Consider the following 22583-nt stretch of genomic DNA (forward strand, 5'->3'; position numbering starts at 1 on the left):
CGAGACAAAAAAACTTTATGTACGATTTTTTTTTAGTCGATTTATTCAAGTTTAAATGGAGGGCTTCAATCTTCGAATCGGTGGAATGTTTTTGCAGAAGTTTCAATTTATAACATTTTTGGGGGGAAAATCTTCGATTTCTCGTTTTGAAATTTTAAATGAAGACGGAGAAAATACGTTAACATATCGTATTGTAATTGCTTCAACTTCGCAGAAACTACAAAATGGCGGTCGTCGGAACCGCACGCGACAGCAAACGAACTGGTTGAACTAAATTCCGCAGAAACACGTTTTACTCGCGGTAGCGTTTTAACTGGAATAGTATACTTTAAACAGCAGTTTCTCGTCACAGAAGGTAAATTCTTGCGCCGAGGTGAAAACAATTGGCAGACGCTTCAACCACCGCGTGTTCAGCCGCTCGAAATTAATTTTCTCGAAAACAAAGCCTCTCTCGTAAAAGAAACTTCTCCCTTCTGTTTCCCAAGTAACTCTCCTCCACGATAAATCAGGCTAACAGCCGCGGTCGCATTTTTAACGCGCGGTCTTCACCGCGTGTTAGTGAATCGAAAGTCCAAAAATGAACCGCGAAATTTCTTTAAAATAAAAGAACGTTTAGGTTAATGCTAGTTATACCACAATTGAATACCTGAAGGAATTAGTGAGAAGCAAAAATCCATACTGTATGTACCCTGTTGACACGATACTAATACAATGATATAACTTTCTTGTTTTCAATTATTTTTTTATGAAACTTCTACCAACATATTCGCTCGAATTGACCAGCCGCAGAAGGTAGAACAAGATACGTGTTTTTCTTGGAAAAAACAAATAAAACGAGAAATAAATATTGAAAAATACGTTGTATATACATACTTTAAGAAAATTCGTAAAGATAAATAGCAATTTGATGATGTTGTATGTACGAAATTGTGGGCAGAATTTTGAAAAGGTCAATTTAAGCGGCCGTGGTAGGTTTAGTATTAAAAACAATCTTCGATCGGGAAAATGTCCGGTTTTGTCAGAGACAAAGCGGCGTTTCGTGACGGGAGTCGTTACACAGCGCCGATCGCGGTTCGCATAATTACCGGGCACGTGTTTCCGGGCTGGCAAAAATGGGAAACGCCGTTTTCACGGCGGATGCTTGCGAACGAGCCCAGCCACTCCCGTATTTTTAACATTTTAATCAGCCCCGGAAACAACAGCTGCCTTTTTTCCCATCCACACTAACACGTTCGAACATCGAGAAACATCCACGCAACACAAAACAAAAATCTTTTTTAACCTTCACGCGAAAAAATTCATGCATTGTCTGTTTCCGATACTGCAATATTTGCTGGTTCCTCTGTGCTGTGCCAATTTGTTTCTTTTAAATATGAGACAGTAAATGAAATACAATTTATTCACTTAGAAAGTGGAACAAAACATCGAACGAAAATGAGTGAACATTAACCAATAATCTTTTCCATAATTAATTTTGGGAAGCGTGTACAGGGATTTGTATTAGTCACTTTTATTTTGCATTAGTTACATTATTCAGTCAACTTTTGTATTTACATCGATTATTTATTTTTTAATTTGTAGAGAAAAATTGTCTTCTTTGAATATTTACTGCCTGGAGCAAAATAAATTCTATCAAACAATGTATTTATTAAGAAAATTCTTGTCTTACATGGCAAAGCAACAACCTCATTTCAATGATGGACAGCAGTAATTATTTATTAACAGGAATACTAAAATCTAGAGATGAAAATGTATAGACTAACACAGATTACATTCGACGAAACAGTGAAAATTCTCCGCGGAGGGTTGGAAAAATTTCAATTTCAGATATCGAGACGAGTGTTCACTCGTGGAAGGATTTTTAGCATTTTCTTTCTCGATGACTGTGTGTGCAGAACCGTCAGTGAAAGCTCGAATGCATTTCTATACGCGTCGGTCGTTACTTTCAGCAGCCGATAGGGGTTCGGATCGCACGCGTGAAATACGGCCGGGAAAATTGAAATGTGAAATCGCGGCGCGTGAGAGCGACACTTTAGATGGAGTGTCTGATATCGATACTACGCGTATCGATTTCAAGGTGAGCTCGAACAGTCGCTAACCGAGTCATCTTAACGAGAATCCTCCTGACCCTTCCCAAATTACGAAATCGCAATTTTATTCGCGTCCTGTACACCCTCGATTTTCACTCTCTTCAGAATCTGCAAAATTTTGCTAATTTTCCAACTTGCATATTGTTGCAATGATTCACTATTTGATCCGAGGGGAGGGACAATTTCTGATATAGAAATTAAGTTCTACATAACGTCCATTGTTTCCTTCGACTCTATATCCTATTGTTCGGTAAACTTATTGGTTATGATTTAGCGGTCAACAAAGGTTTTACAGAAAAATTAAATAAAAGCTAAAATAGCGACTTTTCTCATCCCTAAAATTTTAATACGATACTACGCGTTGCTATCGTTGCGATTTTTCGTATTTGTAAAACTGAACCGATTCAACTGATTTCTCTCCGATTCAATTTTCCGTAAGCCAGAGCAGATTATTCAGATCCATAAAACCGAACCGATTAAAAATGGACATTGTAGCAAAACTATTAGGTCAGTTCCAATAATCGGAAGGAATCAGTTCCAAACCGGTTTCCGGAATGAATTGTGCAGGAAGTCCAAGTTTGCGGTAAGGTTATTGAAATGACTCCGACCAGAATGATTCGACCCGACTATTTCCGTTCCCGATGATTCCGCTTAAACTCTCTGACACACACCGACTTCCGCCGGTACACACGCAACTCCTGCAAGTCCTTATGCGATATTCATGAACCCCGGGAATTCGTTCGCGCTAATAATTCAGTAATTGAACGGCGGTCTCGATGCGCGAGCGAATTCCACCAGGTTTAGGGGTGTTTGCGCCGCTTAGGGCTGGGCGAATCGTGGAAGAAGAAACGGCCCCTTTTTAAAGCGGAGAGAACGGAACGCGGTGGAAACGCGCGGATAATCACCACTTGAAAAGTTAATCAAACAGCGGTAATCGATGCGAATTAGAAAAAATCGCCAGTTCAATTTGATTGAAAGAAAAATGCAACATTTTGCATGAGAACTCGCTGTCCAGTTGCGAACATCACAAACCGATAAAAATTATTTTTCAAATTATTGTTTTCTCTTTCCTTTCTGTATTTAGACAACGAATCAACGAAAATAGTAAATGCAAGATCGAAAAATAAAGCCTGAATTAAGTGTAAAAAAAAGGGGCTAGATAAAATGTTCTTTTAATCTCGAATTTTTAGAAATCAAATTCTCTTGATCTTTTCACCATTCTAAATTGCTCCCATTTTTGTAATGAATGAAAAAAATTACAGTCTAGAAAAATTGTCTGCATCAATTGCAAGAAAGAGGGACCACTTCGAAATTGCTTTCATTCTTTACTTTAATAGCTCAAATGCATCCTCACTCTTCAATTATTCGAATCTCTTCACTGTTTTAAATCGTTTCAAATGCATGAACTCCGCAGTCTAGTCATTATTCTTGTCGTCGCTACCTTTTTCTTTTCACAAGACGAATATTACTCGAATATTTTCTGAAACTGACACAAAGCATTGAAAAAAAGAGAAGGCTGCGCCGTTAGTTGGCGTAAATGAAAGTTCCCTCGGTAATGCAACTTCCTGCTAGCGGTAATTAATTCCGAGAACAAACTTTAATCACCGTTCGGTCCCTTTCCGATAAAAAAAAACGAAAGAAAGACAGACGGTGAGAGAGAGAGAGAGAGAGAGAGAGAGAGAGAGAGAGAGGGGGGGAGAGAGAGAGAGAGAGACTGTTCACCGGGGAATGAAAGGAAAAAAGACACCGGTCCGCAACGAATCCTCGTTAAACGAATAATATTCATTATTTTCTCCGAGCCCCTTTTTTCATACCCCCGCGAGCGCTCGACAATCTCGTAGCTACAGATAATTCGCGTAATGGCCGCTAATTGCGATCCTCGACCCAGGCCTCTTCTTAATCGAGAGTGATTATTATTCTTTCGAGTTTTGCGCGCTTTGTTCCGCGCTTCCTACTTCCGAAACGATGTTTTCGATTAGCATAAATTCGCGACGCAATATCCATTTGATCGGGCGTGCTTCACCGCCATTTTGCGAAAAACTACTTACGTTTGTACGGTCGACAATTTTATTGTAGGTTTCACTATTTTCGTGTTTTTAGCATACAAATTTTTCAAAAATTGTAACTGCAGGTCCAATTTATTAAATAATTATTAGCACAAATTTAAGAGTTGAATGAACAATAAGGGTTGAGTATAAGTTTTCTTAAAAATGTGTACAGAAAGTTTACATTCATAGAATCAATTTAGTCAGGTTACTCGTCTAATTTGGTAGTTTTTACTCGAACACAAAAATAATTCAAGTCCTTCGACCGCGCATAAACGCGTTTACAAAAAATCGTAATGCAGAAAGTTTACGATTCGTAACAATTGATAAATCAATATTATTTAAAATCAGAATACCCTCTGCGGGATCCTAAAGCTTCTGCGCACGCCCCCAAAAATGTCCCCACAGCCCTAAACACAGAGCTTAAAACGCGCATCGAACAAAATGACCCACCCTACATCCTAACCCTCCCATTTCCACCAGCAATACCTCAATCTCTGGTAAACACTCGAGAAACGACGACGAATTGGCGAAAATAAATCTGAAAATGCTGTTCCACCTACGTTGACCTAGTAACCAAGAGTCTGAAAGTTTAAAGGGGGTTGTCAAAGGTGTAAAGAATGGCTCACGCGCGATTTCGGCGGTCGAAGAGTTCAAAGAAGACTGCTCGCGATCATCGCTGGGGTCGAGTGGACACTCCGATTCCCGGTTTAATTAAATTATCCGGCAATTTCACGGCCTGCGGGCTCCGAGACGTCGTCGATTCAAAGGCGAAGATGTTCCCGGCAGACCCTTGTCCCGTCAGTCCAAGGATCGACCCCGCAATCCATCGTTGCCGAGTTTAAAAATATTTTTTTACCGCTGAAGAACCTGAGGCTACAATTTACCACGCTTTCAATAACATCGATTCGATTTTAGTTTGCATTTTATGGGTGGGACAGTGTCGTGCTTTTTGATTTTCAATTATTTGTTTATGAATATTTTACAAGCAAACTCGTGACATTTTTCTCGTTGAAACGAGTACGAACATGACACAATTCGGAGCATACTTCGTTTGTTTAATCCACGATATGACGGAACCTCGATTATCCGAACCGATATCTGAATTCTCAAGTAAGCAGCTCAATTCGAAACGACCCACATACGCCAATCAGGATTTTTATCTGAGTCTGCAACTAGGTAACTATTATCCCAATACTCGGTACAAATTTTTAGTATAATGTTACAAAACTTTTTGGTTTTTAATTTTATTATTTCCTTGTGAAACTTTCGACAGCATACTCGTGACATTTTCCTGGTTAAAACGAGTCCAAACACGATATCATTAGGATCACAATTCGCTGGGTCATATCGAGTATGGAGAATTCGGGCGTGATTCGGATAATGGAGGTTTTACTACAACGTGGATTAAACGAGCAAATACGATCCAAACTATATCGTGCTTGGGCTCATTTTAATCAGAAAAATGTCACGGATATGTTGATAAACGTTTCATAGAGAAATAATTAAAAACGAACAATTTATTGCACCGGTAAGGGATCAAGGAGCAATGCGAGTGACACGTTGTTCCCGGAACATGCATTTGCAGTTCCAGTGTAAAGTGCCCACTGTCAGGCTGAGTAAATTGCCAAACGGGATCCGACTATTTATCATCCGCCATTCGAAATAGTATTTTAGCGCGTCAGGCTCGTCGACGCACAAAAAATTCCGTCGCTTTCTCGATTTTCTCGATCCGGGTCGCTTATTAATCGTCGAAATACGCGCGGGACAAATGAATGGCGCTGCATATGGGTCGTGGCGGGAAAATAAAAGCAGAAGAGGGGGAGGGCGAGTACGAGAAAAGAGAAATGTTATTTCAAGCGTGACGAAATTGCGCCGCATCGAAGCGCGCGGAATCGATTACGCGCCACGGATGCGACCGGTGTAAATGATTTTAATGAGCTCGCGTTCGCGGATGAAATTCCGGAAGCTGGAGGGCCTCTGTTTCCGGTGAAGGGCGCGGTGACGTCACTGCCGTCGAATCCTCGGGAAAATATCCAGATGGCAAAATTTCAAATGATACATACGTCCCGGTAATGCTCCTGATCCTCTGCGAGGCACTCTCGTAATTGAGACACAACGCTAATTCAACGACGAAACTGTTGCTTCTGATTAGTTCGTTGCGCATATTTTGTCGAAATATTCGTCACATTTTTCTGATTAAAACGAGCCCAAACATGGCAAAATTTGCATCGTGTTTACTCGTTTAATCAGCGATGTAGCGGAGCCTCCGTTATCCGAACGGGTGACCCGAATTCGTCTGAATTTAATTTAATTTGTGACCCATGCACATTTAAGCTAACACTGTAGCCAGGCAACTGTTCTATTGTCTAAAGAGTCATGTGTAACTGATCAGTTCGGATAAGCGAGGTTCAACTATATCGTGGATTACACAAGTAAATTTCAGCCAAATTGCATCGTGTTTGGACTCATTTTAACGCGAAGAATGTCACGAATGTGCCGGTAATAGTTTCATAAAGAAATAATTAGTGGTCTAAAACGCGAAATTGAGTGACGTTTTGGTATAACTTCTAAACTATTAAAGATATCGAAGTGATATTTGCGGTGTAGAATATTAGCAAGTAATCTTTTTTAATGGTGCATAATGTACCATACCTTTTGTTTATTTAATAGCTTTTTTTACTATTTTTTAAATATATTTACAAATTTAACAACTTTTAGAAACACATTCAGCTTAGTAAATATATTTTTCCTCTAAATTTTTCCCGTAAGGGACGTGACGACATATATCGAGACGTTACTGTACTTCAATCAGGTACACAATTTTTGAAGTTTCCGCCGTAACGATTCCAAGAAGAATTATTCTCTTGAAATCTGTCTAAAATTCTGTGCAATTAACAGGAATTAATTGCACGTCCCTTGTAATACGATTTCAAACAACACACGCGAGAAATTAACGATGTTGTTCGAGGATTGCCTACGTTATTCTCTTAATTCATTAGACGGAGTCCTCGAAACAATGATTTCCGATGATCCTGTATGAATCCGTTATCCAGATATCACTCGGACACTCGGCGTCGACGTAAAATGAGAAATCTTTTATTCATCGGATCGCAGAAGTTAAAGAACGCGCGCGATAGTGGTGACTTAATGGAATATAGAAGGATGGTCGATGTAAATAATAAATGGTTAACCCAGTTCTAGTTGGAGGTGTGTATCGATCCGTTTAATAACGTCAGCCTTTCTTGTTATCAAATGTTTTTTAGTATGAAGGCTCTCTCGCGTACTGACGTTAGCACGGATCGTTTACGCAAGTGCCCATTCGAAAACAATAACTTGGAAAATATGTAGCAACCAAACCTAATGCCACTTAAACAATAATTTCTCGTTGATCGTCGACGGTGATCGTTAACCCACTCACGGTTCGAACCAATTTCTTTTATCGACACCTTTGTCAGACCGATGGCATACATCCGCAAGCTACTTAATGAATCTATTGACATTAGTGCAGCGCAGATATTCTTATTTCTGAGACAGTTATTTCATAGAGAAAAACAAAACATTAAACAAAACAAGAAAAAATCAAATTTAACATTTTTAAACTGGACGCATTATTGTCTCATTAATAACGCAAGTAACATGTTAAAAAAATATATAATTATAATTTTCTGTAATTATAGAACGTTTCGAAAATTTCAAAATTCGACAATTGGAGATTTCAATGGAGGTTCATTGTTTGTATTCTTTCTAAACAATTAGCCTAGAATTTATTTTATTTATTATTTTAAAATTGTCTCACTAATGAAACACACAACGCGTTAAAATAATAAATTCAGGTTCCATGCAACTCAGTCACGATCTAAAGTGAAATCAAAATTCGATAAATTTCTGAAACGTCCCTGTACCGTTGGAAATCTTTCAGAACAAACAATACCAACCCCAAATTGACTTGCAACACCAGTCGCTCGAGATCCCCCAACAAAAGAAAGAATCCTCGCACAGATCCTTTCAGATAAGTTGTCTGAAGCTTATCGTCCGACGATTCGATTTCGTAGCTCGAAAAGCCGTTGCTCGTGCGCAACTTTCGAAATCTCGCTCCTTCGCGATGGATGCAATCCTTTTCGCGAAGCGTCGCGTTTCGTCCGAGTTGCTTTCGGAGGTACCGTCGGTGATAAAAGCGGAATCGAACAAAAGAACCGGTCAAAACCGAAGGAAACACTGGCGAAACCGGATAACACGGTCGCACCTCCTACAACACGGTTAATTGTGCATTACCGAAGCCGTGTTAAACGAAACGTAAAAATAACGCAAAAAACGGTTTAAGTTATTGTTTTGGAACGGAAGTTCGTATTTTAAGTTAAAATTCAAAGTTAAAATTCAGATATTTATTCGCAGGTTTATTCAATGATAAATTACCTGGAAAAAAATAATAGAACAGAACAGAAAATATTTAATTAAATAAATCTACAAATACCTTAATTCTACCTTTGAATTTTAATTTAACCCGTAGCACTCGAATGGTGACTGTAAGGCGCCACTAAAAATTGCTGTATCGTTATTCAAAATATATTTTAAATTATTAAATTTGTTTGTATATAATAAATTACTAAACATTTCAGTATTGTAGGAGTAAATTGCACCATTTTCGTATGTATAACGTGAAAAAATTAAATGTAGAAAGGAAATATTCTAGGTCGGAAGAAATGTTTCGTTTTGGGGTTAAAATAGCTTCGAGTGCAAATGGTTAACAACAAACTTTCGTTCCAGCCCAATATTATAAAATTCGAATATAGTGAAATTTATGTATTCATTATAGTGGTAATAACGGTGTTTATAAATAAATCTGATCATAGCAAGAAATTACTCTGTTCATGTCAGCGAAACAGCGGGATGAAACAGTTCGTGGGGGGTAGTGGAAATTCCGTAAATTATGTTATTCAGGATTCCTGAATCAGGAACCGTGTTATGAGGGGGTGATAGCGGGAAGATACTTACGTAGGGTGGGGAACAGTAGATGGCTTTACACCACATTGGCTCCGAATGATAGCAAACGCAGAGACTGCAGACCGCTGGGCCCGGCACGTACAACTCGCCGTGTCGAACAGTATTGCCCTGGAAATCCGTGCAGTTCTCCTCCATAGCATCTGAAACAATTTTTGTTTTGTTTTCTTTTTTTTTTTTTTTTGTTCACTGAATTACTCCAACTGCGGACGATCACAGGCAAATTAAACGCTTTGTGCGAATTACAGACCACTGGAAACAGTCGAAATTTTTGTTCCGTCTGAATCGCTGGCCGAGCGCGAAAATTTCGACTGGTGGGCTCTTTGAACGAGTAAATTGCACTGTATCTCGTAAATGATTAATTTCATCGATTATGCGATCGAGATCGTAGTCAATCGTTCTATTATGTTTGCGAAATATTTTAATTTGAAAGGGAGCGGTAATTGTTACATGCAATCTACAGTGTTCGTTTTGTCTATTTTTCCATTTTAAAAATAAGGTTAGTTTGCTTTTGAAGAATTATTGATTATTGATACGAATCTCTAATTTTTTTAACTATGGTCTCCACAACTGTTAAACCACGGTTTTAAAATTAATAGGTCAAATACAGTACTGGACATTAGGGGAATTTGAGGATACTGTTGCATTATTTTCGGCTTACTGAAATTGTTAAAAAAGAAAATGTAATTTCATTCCATTTCTGTGTTTTGGTATTAACTTGGACAATTTTGATTTTTCACGAAGATTCGAATGTCTATGAATCTTTCGATTTTGAAGAATTATTAAAATTGGGAACGCGGTCCTTAAATTTTTTGAAGATAATACGAACGTAATCGTGAACTAAGAGAAGAATAGTTTCCTGAGGAAGACGCGAAGCCTATTTTCACGCGTCAGAATAATTAATGAGCCTATAAGTGGTTCAATTTCGTGAGATTCAATTTCCGTCGTTCAATGCGAATGTATAATTAATAGATTATTACGATGACACACGTGTAAATATTATTCAACACTCTATCTACTTATCTATTCCCATCAGCGGCAAATTATTAATATTAATATTTCCAGCCGCGATGCGGATATCATTCTTATGCAAATACAAAAACGCATGACGTAACAAGAGAATTCATATTTTAAGCTTCCTTCATTGAAATGATTCTGAGTAGACAAACTAATAAAAGTAGAAAATTAAATGATTTTTCTCATTCAAAAAATTCACACTCGAAGAGACAGATTTACATTTGTGAATTTTATTAATTTTTTTCAAAATTAAATTTCTCGAAAAACTGTTGGGAAATTATATTCTACGCAGCGTACTCTATAATAATTGTGTATTGAAAAAGAATTTAAAAAGTTATTGTAAATTGTCTATTCAAAAGAAAATGGACCTTGTCGATCGACTATTTCACAAGCAAAATAAAAAGATTAAAAAAAAAATATTTAAAAAATTTACCAACTACAGAAATGCAAAAATGATTACTTTCATGAAGAAGTGGAATTTCATGTTGACAGGACAGTCTTTGCAGAGGCTTCGAGTGATCACAGCGAAATAGATTAGCTAATCCGGCGATTGCTCGAGCTGACCACCGTCAGATTGCCAAAGAGCACGAGTGTTTCGCGAATCTTGCCCGAACTATGGCCGGTGACCGAAGTGGCCGCCATTATGGTCTCCCGTCCGACATTGAATCGCATCCCGCGCATTGTCTACGCATTCTTGCGATTCCTCGGGCGTCTCTGTCGACAAGAGAGCTCCACGGTCGAGCACGTCTCGACCAAGTCCTCGGAATTCGTCCTAATAAATCTAATTCCTTCCGAGTAATTGCACTTTTACTTTCACTCCATTCCCATTACCAGTTCTCGAGTCGTTAGGACGCATCGAAAATTCAAATATAAAATTCTTTCCTATCTCAAACCGAGAAACCGATAATATTATCATCCGAATGAAATCGAATTTTTTTACCTTTTTATGTGTCTCAGTTATTTTGTATAGTAGGGTGGATTGCGATGTATCTCAGTTTTGTGTTCAAATGAATTGAACTGTTCTGCTTCGACTTTTACAACAACAAATTACGTCGTTCTACTTCGATTTTATACAACTACAAATTAAGTCTACTTCAATTTTATACTTACATACAATCATACAATCATTTTATACAATCATACTTCAATTTTATGAAACAACAAATTAAATCGTACTTTAATTTTATAAAGCAACAAATTCAATCGTACTTCAATTTTATAAAACAACAAATTCAATCGTACTTCAATTTTATGAAACAACAAATTAAATAGTATTTCAATTTTATGAAACAACAAATTAAGTCGTTCTACTTCAGTTTCATACAACAACAAATTAAGTCGTTCTACTTCGATTTTATACAACAACAAATTAAGTCGTTCTACTTCAATTTTATACAGCATCAAATTAAATCGTACCTCAATTTTATGAAATAACAAATTAAATCGTACATCAATTTTATGAAACAACAAATGAAATCGTACTCCAATTTTATGAAACAACAAATTAAATCGTACTTCAATTTTGTAAAACAACCAATTAAGTCCTTCTATTTGAGTTTTATACAACAACAAATTAAGTCGTTCTACTTCGATTTAATATAATAAAAATGAATTGAGTCGTTCTGAATCTTTTCTTGTAACTGCTAGGATCACAGTACCAGTCCCTTATTTCTCGAGAAACCATTACGTTCGCAATCGTCGTTCGTTGATTTTTGAAAACATATTCATTCCTCAACAACTGTCAATCCTCGATATTTCTTATCGTCATTTCGAATCTTTAATCGTGACAGTAACCAGGAGGCTCGCAATCATTGATCATCTCTCGGTAAAGAACAAGCGGCCTTCCACTGACCAAAGCATCAACCCTCCGATCAAGGACATCTATCTAGAACGCCAGCAACCCCATCTAGTCCCAAGGGCTGATCTACTCGGAAAGTGTTATACTACTCACTGGTCCTCGAAGGAAGCAGCAGAACGGCGAACAGGCAGAAAATCGAGGCGAGGATCCTCGAGTGATGGCTCGAAGATCTCTCCATTGTCCTCGGATCGTGGGTGCGGCGTAGGGCGAACGACAAAGGTGTCTCGCAGCCGTGATTAGCACCTGGCTTGTGTTGCACGAGGGTCGACTATTCCAGCAACCACCGTCCACGTACTGCGGCCAGGAGCATCGTATCTGACACGACAGAAATCAGTATAATAACACACCGTTTTTCCCTTTCTCGATTCTCGCGTGGGACTCCCCTGATTGGCCCTAACGCGGGATAATTGCGCAGCGACGCGCGGACGACCTTAACCGCTTGATTGCCCGTAAATGACTGCGCATTATCGCAAAGAGGACTGTTTCGTGATTAAGCGCGCGAAGACGTTCGCGAATGGATCATGCCGCCACACGTGTCTACAGGAAATCGTGACCCAGAACTGGGAATAGTATGGAAAACACTCTTGATTTTTCTTCCGTTGATAGGATTGTTTGATGTTTTCATAAGATGCATTGAGAAACTTAACGGTGAACGTTTTCAACCCTGCTGCGATCCCTGGGTCTTTGGCGACCCACGGTTGCTTCTTCTTTCTGTGATAATTTCGTGATTCTTCGATTTGTTTGTGATTGAAGGTCCATCGGGGAACTTGATAGTGAACATTGTTTACCCCGCTGCGATGCCCGGGTCTTTGGCGACCCACGCTTGTTTCATCTTTCTTTGATAATAGCGAACGTTTTTAAGGACGGATAAATCCGAAAATAAAACAGTCACTTTCTAGGAACACTGCTAACCCAACTATAGTACGTCCAACATTTTCATCCGACCAATCGGACGTCGAGGTGACTAATTCGCAAGAACCTGGTTCTTGTGTTTGCTCTTGTAATCGCGATCGATTTCCCCGAGTTACGAAGCCGGTCTCGCGAAAAGCCAAACACCGGTTGTTGAAGCTTTTACGGCGAATGGGGTCGGCCGGCTCTAAAAATATGAGAAAACGTTAATATCGGCTAGTCCATCTCTCTCACTCTTTCTCCGCCCGTCTCCACGGCGGCAGTTAAATAATTCTATGAAATTAGCTGTCCACTGCATACACAGGGCGAAACCGGTACGCGCAAGATACGCCGCCGTAACAACTGTCTGTTAAATTATTGCACGGCGTTGCACGTCACTCGCAAACGCCTCGTAAATGACGCACGTGCCCGTGTACGCACACATACGAGACTGTGACAACAACTGGCAGCAATGGGATTAATTATATTGTGGATCCGGTGCAGCCCTCATAACATAGGACAACCCTTAACACTGGTTCCTCGGGGCACTGAAAGTGCCTATAGCGATCACTCGATGTGAAAGAGATGCCCACGGAAGAGTATGACGAAACTTTTTAGTTTTCAATTTTCTTACCTCTTTGCGAGGATATGGTCAGGAGATTCGTGCAATTTTTCTGATTAGAATGAGTCCAAACATGATATACCTCAGAGCATGTTTATTTGTTTAATCTACGATTTAGTAGAACCTCGACTATCCGAACCGATACCTAAATTCTGCATTTGTCTCCGTATACGCAGCACGATTAAAAATCTGTAAATGTTTAATCTAGGCTGGATGACTATTCCGATGATCGAACACCTATGTTCCATTGATCGGTTCGGATAAGAGAGGTTCTACCATATCGAGGATTAAACAGGCAAATCGAATCCAAACTGTGTCGTGTTTGGACTCGTTTTGGCCAGAAAAATGTGACGTAGGTGTTTCCAAAAGTTTCGTTCAAAAATAATCAAAAACAACAGAGTTTCGTCATTAAATTAGTTACCGTTTCATTTTTCGTCTCGTCATATAAGGGCCTACAGTACTCCGACAACTCGAGAAGAGTGTATTTCGCACGAACAGTGTCGCAGACTATAAAAGGGGTATTTTCAGAGTGTACCTCAGACTGTATGAATAGCAAATAAAAATTCGTTCTTAAAAAGTTGCACCGATATGGACAACTTAAGTCCGCTTGCTCGAAAATCGTGACGTTTGCGATAACGGTTCGACAAGAGCAAGCCCGTTTCCGACAACGACGGTTAAAATTCATTGTACGACCCGCAGTTATTATAACAGACGGCGGAATCCTTCGTGGAGGTTGAGGGTGGGGGGGAGGGGGGAGTTTCGTCACACGTTCGACGCAATTTCGCGAACGAGATTAATATCGTTCCGGTGGCTGGCGGGAAACGTCGACGGGCGAGGTGTAACAATTGAATTTTCTTTCTATTACGTTGTAATCGGGGCTGAAAACATTCAGGCCCGAGGAAGGAAGGAAGGAAGGAAGGAAGCGGACACGCTAAGCCCCGAAAGTAGAGAGGATTCCGTATTATGAACTCTGTCGCGATCCCTCGACGGGGCTCACGTCGTACAAGGGGAAGGGGGATGAAAACGAGTCGAGGGGGGAGGGGTGGTAAAAACCTGAGGGCGACATTCACAGAAGCCTTTGTATTACTTGCACTCGTGCCAGCAGAATTGTGCGTTTATCTCTTGAACTCGCGACGCAGTCCGTTATCCTGCCTGCCCCTCCAATTGTCCATTTTTTTTTTATGATGCGAAATTGCGGCTCTTTGAAAAATCAATATATACATCTTGTTATCTGATGTTTACATAATATTTACTGAAAAAGTGAGCTCGATAGCTTGAACCGGAAGAGCGTGGCAGCCATTTTATCGTAAGAATATCCTTCGAGAGACATTAACGAGTTGCACACCCTTAAAAAATAAGGAAAGTTCAACCTTCTTTTTACGTATAAAATTGTGGTCCTTCCAAAAATAATGTGTGCAGTATTTACTAAAATGTTGGATACTATACAGCGATACCCACAATTCAACCAGCGTATTTAAAATACTTACAAGAATCGCAGAAAACTACCGACTCTATAGCCAGCTCTATAGCCACCGAGGTTAATAAATTATTATACAATCGCATTTCACAGTCAGCCTAACGTTATACATTAACCTTCCCCGTGGATCTGTTAAATCACACACACTGGCGATTTCTTGTTTCCTATATTGATCCATAGTCCGATTTAACAAGGGATTTTTAAAAAATTGCTCCAACAAGTTTTACCATTTCGAATAGCGTCTGTTCACTGGTTCGGTTCAGTCTACACTGAACTCTACATCGAAAAGTATTTATTATTGATCGAGTCCGCAAACAACAATTTTCTATGTTCCAGTAATTTCGCCCGTCACTTTGTAATCTTGAATAATAAAAAACTACAGTATGGAAGTGAAGTCAAGGTGTTGCTAAGCATCCCCTAAAGAGAACTCTTCATTTTATTTAACGGTTATCGGAAAAAAACATTTTATTTTCATGGTGTACCCCGTCGAGACACGCGCTGGCGGTGACACAACGTGTTCTAGAATGGCGAAAAGGGAAACGCGCGCGCCGAGGCCTCCGAACGAGTTTGATTCTCCGGAAGAGCGAGGTTGTGACCGCGCGATGGAATCGTCAGCAGCCCAATTTCCGTGTTCCCGTTGTCGCTGAAACGGTTCCGCACCGGGAAAAAAATGGGCGAACGAGTTCTCGAGAGCCGGAGCTACACGCGAGAAACACAGCCCCGGCGCGCGACGGCCCTGCTCGCGTGAAAACCACCTGAAACCACTCGTTTCGGTTTCGACACGTGTCGAAAGCTCTCTGAAGAATTCAGTCACTGGAATTATTAACGCGAGGGAGATTTTTTTGACGAAAAAATCGTCAAAATTCTTACTTCGAGTGTAATTTCTTGAAACGATTTTCTCGTCGGCGCTCTCCGAAGCGTAAAAACGAATCGAGGTTGCTGATCGACCGTACCGCGGAAAAGTCGATGTGCGAGGGCTGAAAATAACGCGTAATTACTACAATAGACTTGATTTCGTTATCGACGCATGGACGGCGCGCGGAACTGCACGCCGTCCCCTTTTAAGTTCGCGATGTGTTGGTTCGGCCGACAACGTTCCGTGGGAATTGACGAATCTAGGCTATTTGTCGAGCGGAAACCCGCGAGCTTCAATATCGCGTTAACGGCGTTGCTTCCGGCTGGTTACCGTTGTGCGACCGTATATTATCCGCAGTTTTACAAGAATTCCCGCGTTATGTAAACGCCCAACGTAACAGCTGCGACTTCGGCTAAGGTCTTTGCGCGAGGGCCAATCGCGTTTACGCGAACTACTGCTGCCGCGTAATGCGGTATCCGCAATCGGTTCTGTTTGCGCAGATTCCCCGGATGAAACATTCACCAGGGAAGTAAGTTAAACGTACGTTGCCGGTATATTTACGTTGCGACAAATCGATTTTTTGTTATTGTGCTTTCATTGAAATGAAGGCATCGAAACGACAGAGTTATATCGTGGCTGCTGATCCTCGCGCGATATGGACATTGCGTTCGTTGCGCGACGCAGGAACTAAAGGAGTAATTACAAAACTTTTTTATGCTTCATCATTTTTTGACGAACATTTTGCCGGAATATTCGTGACATTTTTCTGGTTAAAACGAGCCCAAACACGGTACAATTCGGATCGTATTTACTCGTTTAATCCATGATATAATAGAACCTCGATTATCCGAACCGGTACATGAATTCTCCATTGTCGAAGTACACAGTTCAATCTAGAATGATTCATATACAGCACGATACATTGTACAAATCTGAAAAGATTTAATCTAATACCGTAACGGGGTAAATAATGTATATCCCACTGGTCAGTTCGGATAATGGAGGTTGTACTACATCGTGGATTAAACGAGTAAACATGATCCAAATTGCATCGTGTTTGGGCTCATTCTAATCAGGAAAGTGTGACGAACGGGATGCTAAGAGTTTCATGAAAGAATAAGTGGGAATAAAAAAAGTCATTTTGGGTAATGTTTGCTTATGATACGAGTGTTATTTCCGAAGCTTTCGTATATACGTCGAGACACTAATGGAATTTAGCCACGGGCGCTTAAAAAATAATTTAGGTGAGAACACCCTCGAACATCGGCGGCCTTTGAACTGGCTAGGATGATTGTAGTCTGCTCATTCGCCTAATGCCGTGTCGGGCAGGACTCGCGTGCGTGCCGATTGCCACCCTCTGCTACATTATTCACGCGTCACACATTCTCTACTAGGTAAACGCGTTTGCCATTGACTGACGTTGCCACTGTGTCGGCTACCAACGCTGCCATAATGGCTCCTTAGGTGCTTGACCCTTTGAGGTTGGCAATTTTTGTAAAACTCCAGTGGTCAAAATTACTGTTCCAGTTTTACCAGTTCCGACTAAACTACAAAATTATCTTCATAAAAAGCTTCGTTCGACTTAGAGTGAAAAAGAGAACTAAAAAAATATATGTTTTTGCACGTATTGATTACTAGTTGTCCAGTTTATACATTTTCACTTTCATTTCTTGAAAATATTAATTTCTTTGAGAACGTAGTATATATTATAATTAGTATACACTGGATCTTCATGCCAAATTAAAATTGTCTACCTAAATTGGAATTTTTTCTTAATATGTTTAATAGGTGGAAAATAACATTATTTTTAAGTTCTTCTAATGTTTTTACTGTTTTAAATTACATCTACACATTTTTGTTGTAAATGCATAAAATGGATGAAAAACTAAATATATTAGAAGAATTGTAAAATATTGTTACATTATTTAAGACTAATTAAAATTATCGAAAGAAGAAATACATTCCCGTGTAGCTTCTATTGATTATCATCGACGTAGAACAATTTTATTTTGCGTAAAAATCCGCAGACTAATTATAAGTTGTGAAAAATCTTAGTGGATTATATGTAATTTGTTATTTTAGTGAAAGAGTTACGTAAGAGCCAATCGTTTATAGTGCTCGATAGCTTTCGTGTTAAAGGTTACGTTATCCTGATTTATTCTAGGACATACTTGGTTGGCAGGGTAACTATTTAGTACATAAACGAAATTGATAGCACTAATTTATATTGTATAGTGGAACGGGCTACAAAGTCTCTCTTTAATGGGATGTCTAGTGCGGTCCAATTTAATTTGCGAAATATTACCTTTGCACTGTGTTCTGGTCAATATGACCCTGGAAGTCACATTTAACTTCCCTCCATTTGTAGACCATAAGCATTTAAATAAATTTTATGCGCTCAACTCCCTTTCACATAATGCATAAATATATTTTGCAGGGACGATACAATATATATAAAAATCAATTATTGCTATTAAAATTATCCACGCAGATAAAACAGGAACTCAATGACTGGTAATTTTACAACTCTACACAGAAAATACATCAAGCTTATAAAATAAAAAAAAACAATTGTGTACAAAATAAAATTATACTACTTTTCTCATGAAGATCTCGAATCGGGTGTATTATTGGCAGACTCATAGTCAACGCATCGTACAATCTGTTACGGCCAATAGAGTCTTTGATTTTTTTCAACCCTCAGACGTAATTACATGTTTCCATCGAGATGTCTATAAAAGTGACTGGATCGATTTTTATATTTATAAAATGAACCTGAAAGAATTTATAACACGAATCCAAAAATAAAACGTAAAATAAAAGTTGCAATATGATAATGGGTAGTAAGTGTATTTTCAACCCCTAACTTCGAAGTTTATCACCAGACAAATTTTAAGAAAATCGGATCAAATTAAATAAATAAATAAATCGATCAAAATAAATAAAAATCACACCAAATTCTTGGCAACTGTTACAATATTTTTTGAAAATATGCATAAAGATCCGCAGTCTATTTCTCACTCAACAAATTTACAATATCAATCTAAGGAATAAAAAGCAAAGGAAATGTGTTTTCCACCCCTAACTATAAAAACTATTGTTACTAAAAAGAATCGATAATACGAGTCTAAAGAATAGGAAGTAAAAGAAGCGAGTAACACTGACATGATTGGTCGTTTCAACCCCTAATTTCCAGTGTCCTAATTAAATAATTTATGGTACTAACGATTTCAATTTTCCATAAAAATACGCTTACTACTTTTATACGGTAAGATATCACATTCAGTGCTCGGTTAAGCGTTAAACACTATCATCAAGAGAGCAACACGGGCAGAATCACGCCGATGGTATACTTCAGTCCCACGGGCATAAGTGCAACGCTATGTCTATGAATGAAAAAGGCTCGCTCGCTGCCAGAAACTATGGAAGCGCGAACGCGGGCCGCGTTCTACAATTTTCTTGGCCTCGGTGGTCCTCGGAAACGAAATTCTTAACCCAAATAATCGACCTTAATACGGAAACTCGGTGAGTCTGACGTCAATGCCGATACAGTGTCGTTACAGGCCGATTTCGTCCGAAATTATTGCAGTCGCGGAAACCGCTCGTTAATGGGATTAATTGAAAGCGTGACGGCGCAACCAGACAGCCACACACTGATCCGGATCGAACAACTCGGCGACGTTCCGTCTAGTAGTCAACTCTCTCGAATACCCAGAATCCTTAAACAAAACAAGCCCCACTTTACATTATCTATGCAAAGTGTTTCGTTCATCTCGACCATTTTTCTCTTCGTCGCATTTGCAAATATACAAAACTGTACGAGGAAAAATTGCGATTCCTGTTCACTCCTCCGGGATCATTTTTCTGTCAGTTTTCAATAACCGATTTTTTTTATGCATTTATGACAAAAATGATACGGTGGAATATAAAACAGGAGAAACATTAGAAAAATGTAAAAATACGAGTAATAATCACGATTATTAACAGTAGAAATCTATAAGATTCGTATCCCAGTTCTTGCAAGTAGTGCATAAACATTTTACTTTCCATAAAAATCCATGGAAACTATTTAATCGATTTCACAGAGGATTTTCCCGTAAAGAGAATATTTCCATCAGGCCCAGAAAAAATTGCAACAATAAGAAGACCTTAATTGCAAAAGTTTGGCAACGGCCAGATCGTTCGCGAAACTCGCGAAACCAGGTCCAGCCTAATTATTTCGAAGTTCTGGTGCATCAAAATCAAAGTCGACGATGATAGCATAACGTCGGTGAGCACGGGCGCGGTGCTCGCTTCCGCAAAAACAACCACGGCCGTTAATTAATTCTGTACGTTATCACTTAATTAACTAGTTCGGCCGGGCACGCGTTAATTGCTCGTTTCGAAGGGCGAAGTTGAAACCGTGTCCCGATATAACGATTGCGAAATTTAACGAGGACCTCTTCCGGACGAGGATTTGCCGGGGATCACGTGCCCGCCTATTATTCGAACACCTTGACAACCGGAGAACAGTGAGACGTGCTTGATTTAATAACAATGAGACCGGCGAAAATGTCGGCCGATTATACCGTGTCCGAGCAAACCTAAATCTGCGTCACTGAGTCCTGGTGCAGTGATTAAGGTCGATCGTTTAGCCGGCCGGACAATCAGCGACAACCCGAAAATCCCGTTCTTCACAGAGTAGTCGCGGTTTAATTATTATCCGCCCTATTCGACAGCCATTGCGCCCCGAGAGATTGTTTGCAACAATTTGTAACAGTCTGTGGAACGGACGTGGGGCTTTAGAACTGTTAACATAGCGATCTCGGTTCTGGAGAACCTCTGCTCCCAGTAATTGTTACGGGAAACCGAAATTTCCATGTAGTTTATTTATATGAAGCCCTTTTGTTCTTAATTATTTTTACGCGATACCGCTCCTAAAATATGCGTGACATTTTTCTGGTTAAAACGAGTACAAACATGACATAGTTTGGAGCATGTTTGCTCGTTTAATCCACGATTTAGTAGAACCTCGAGTATCCGAACCAATCAGAGAAGCACGTGTTTGAACTGTGGAACAGTTACCTAGACACAGTGCTAGCGTAAATCTCCACTTATTTGTACAATGAATCAACGTATTGTGCTTTACATTGAATAGTGGTGTCGGTTCGGATAATCGAGGCTCTACTAAATCGTGGATTAAACGAGTAACTGCGATGCAAACTGTGTCGTGTTTGGGCTCGTTTCATTCAGAAGAACGTCACCAATATGTTGGTAATTCAATCGAAACAGTTTGAAGCAATCTTTAAGCTCCGTATTTTATCGCTAAATCGTGAATCATTTCGAAAAAATTGATAAATACTGCCAAAAAAAGAACGAACATTCTAGAATTGCGGTTTTGAATATACAAATTTAATGTTTTCCGTAATACACTTTGCAAGAAAACACCAACCACCCTGAAGTAACCAACGAGTTTTGGAACGTTGTTTTCTGAAATTTCTTCCCTGGGTGAAATAAAGTTCTACAGTTTCCAGGCTCTCGAATTGTTTTCCCCGACAATATTTACGATTGGTCCGCGAGTGTTTACGCGAATTTCCATTTGGATGTTAACGTTCGTTAACGTAAACGTCTTGCTAGTCGTTTCGCAGGGCCGAGGACGCGCGGTGAAAATGCGCAGCGATCTCCGCAGTCTATTTACGAGTTGATCATACCGTGAAAAAGTAATTTAGTAAAAGTTTTTCAGGTCTGGGGGCGCGGGAATACGGGCCGCGACTGTTGTGGAAGTGGTTTACAATCAGCCTCTGTATACAGGGTGTTTCACCTAACTCGAGCATCTAAAAAACATTGGTTGGTTCACAGGGGCAAATATTATGATAGGCAAACAAATTTGTTCAAGGTTATATTTCTTGAGATTTCGAGGTCATCGAGGTTTTTTTAAATGAAATGATATATTTTTATTATCGCTATATGATAGCCGAGGTCAAGACGAATCCAACGACCTGTAATATTATGACCTTCACGTGACCTTGAGTTTGTTCTCACCAACGATTCCACACCATACGTTTACACTCCATGGACGCTGGTGTACAACTTGTCGAAGCCATTTTGGGTTATCAGTGCACCAATAATGCATATTATGCGTATTCAGTTGTCCATGGTTAGAAAAAGTAGCTTCGTCAGCAAAGAAAACGTCATAATAGAAATGTTCATTTCTTTGTGATTGCTGCAATGCCCGTGTACAAAAAGCAACACGATTCTCAAAGTCGTTGCCATGAAGCTCCTGATGTAAGGAAATATGGTATTGATGAAATTTATGACGTTGCAATATTCGGCACACATTTGCTTCGGAAATGCCTAAAGAACGTCCAATTTTTCGACAACTTGTAGTAGGATCAATATGGACTGTGGCCAATACAAAAGTTTCGCCATCTTCTCCAATAGCAGGCTTTGATCGTTTTCTTTTCAGTGGTTTAATACTCCCCGTTTTACAAAACAATTGAACTACGCGATCAAAACTTTGTCGAGAAGGATGATTTCTCTCAGGGTATCTTTCTGCGTACAGTTGAGATGCTTGTACCGAGTTACTTTTAGCCTCACCGTAAACTAAAATCATTTCTATATTTTCTGCATCACTGTACACCATCGTTTCGGAGAAGTAACGTTATCTTTCACAATCGAATAAATCCCGATGAATTTCTTGAACGTACTGATTAGAGTCACCGAAAGGAGAAAAATTTTTTAATCAATGTT

The 22583-nt window shown here is 39.4% G+C and overlaps 1 protein-coding gene and 1 long non-coding RNA gene across 2 annotated transcripts in view; one reads left to right on the top strand and one right to left on the bottom strand.

Moving 5' to 3' along the window:
- Nucleotides 1-22583, top strand: part of LOC143355660 (uncharacterized) — a 250921-nt gene that overhangs the window by 25480 nt on the left and 202858 nt on the right. The gene's annotated exons all lie outside the window — the stretch shown is intronic.
- LOC143355658 (uncharacterized) overlaps nt 1-22583 on the bottom strand; it is a 35313-nt gene that overhangs the window by 9827 nt on the left and 2903 nt on the right. The window contains exons 2-3 of the mRNA XM_076790698.1: nt 12105-12326; nt 9131-9279 (exon numbers count right to left, since the gene is read on the bottom strand). Coding sequence (XP_076646813.1) covers nt 9131-9279; nt 12105-12189 — 234 coding nt within the window. The 5' untranslated portion in view covers nt 12190-12326. The remainder of the gene's footprint in view (nt 1-9130; nt 9280-12104; nt 12327-22583) is intronic.

This window comes from Halictus rubicundus, chromosome 7 (assembly GCF_050948215.1).
Source record: "Halictus rubicundus isolate RS-2024b chromosome 7, iyHalRubi1_principal, whole genome shotgun sequence".
Taxonomy (NCBI): domain Eukaryota; kingdom Metazoa; phylum Arthropoda; class Insecta; order Hymenoptera; family Halictidae; genus Halictus; species Halictus rubicundus.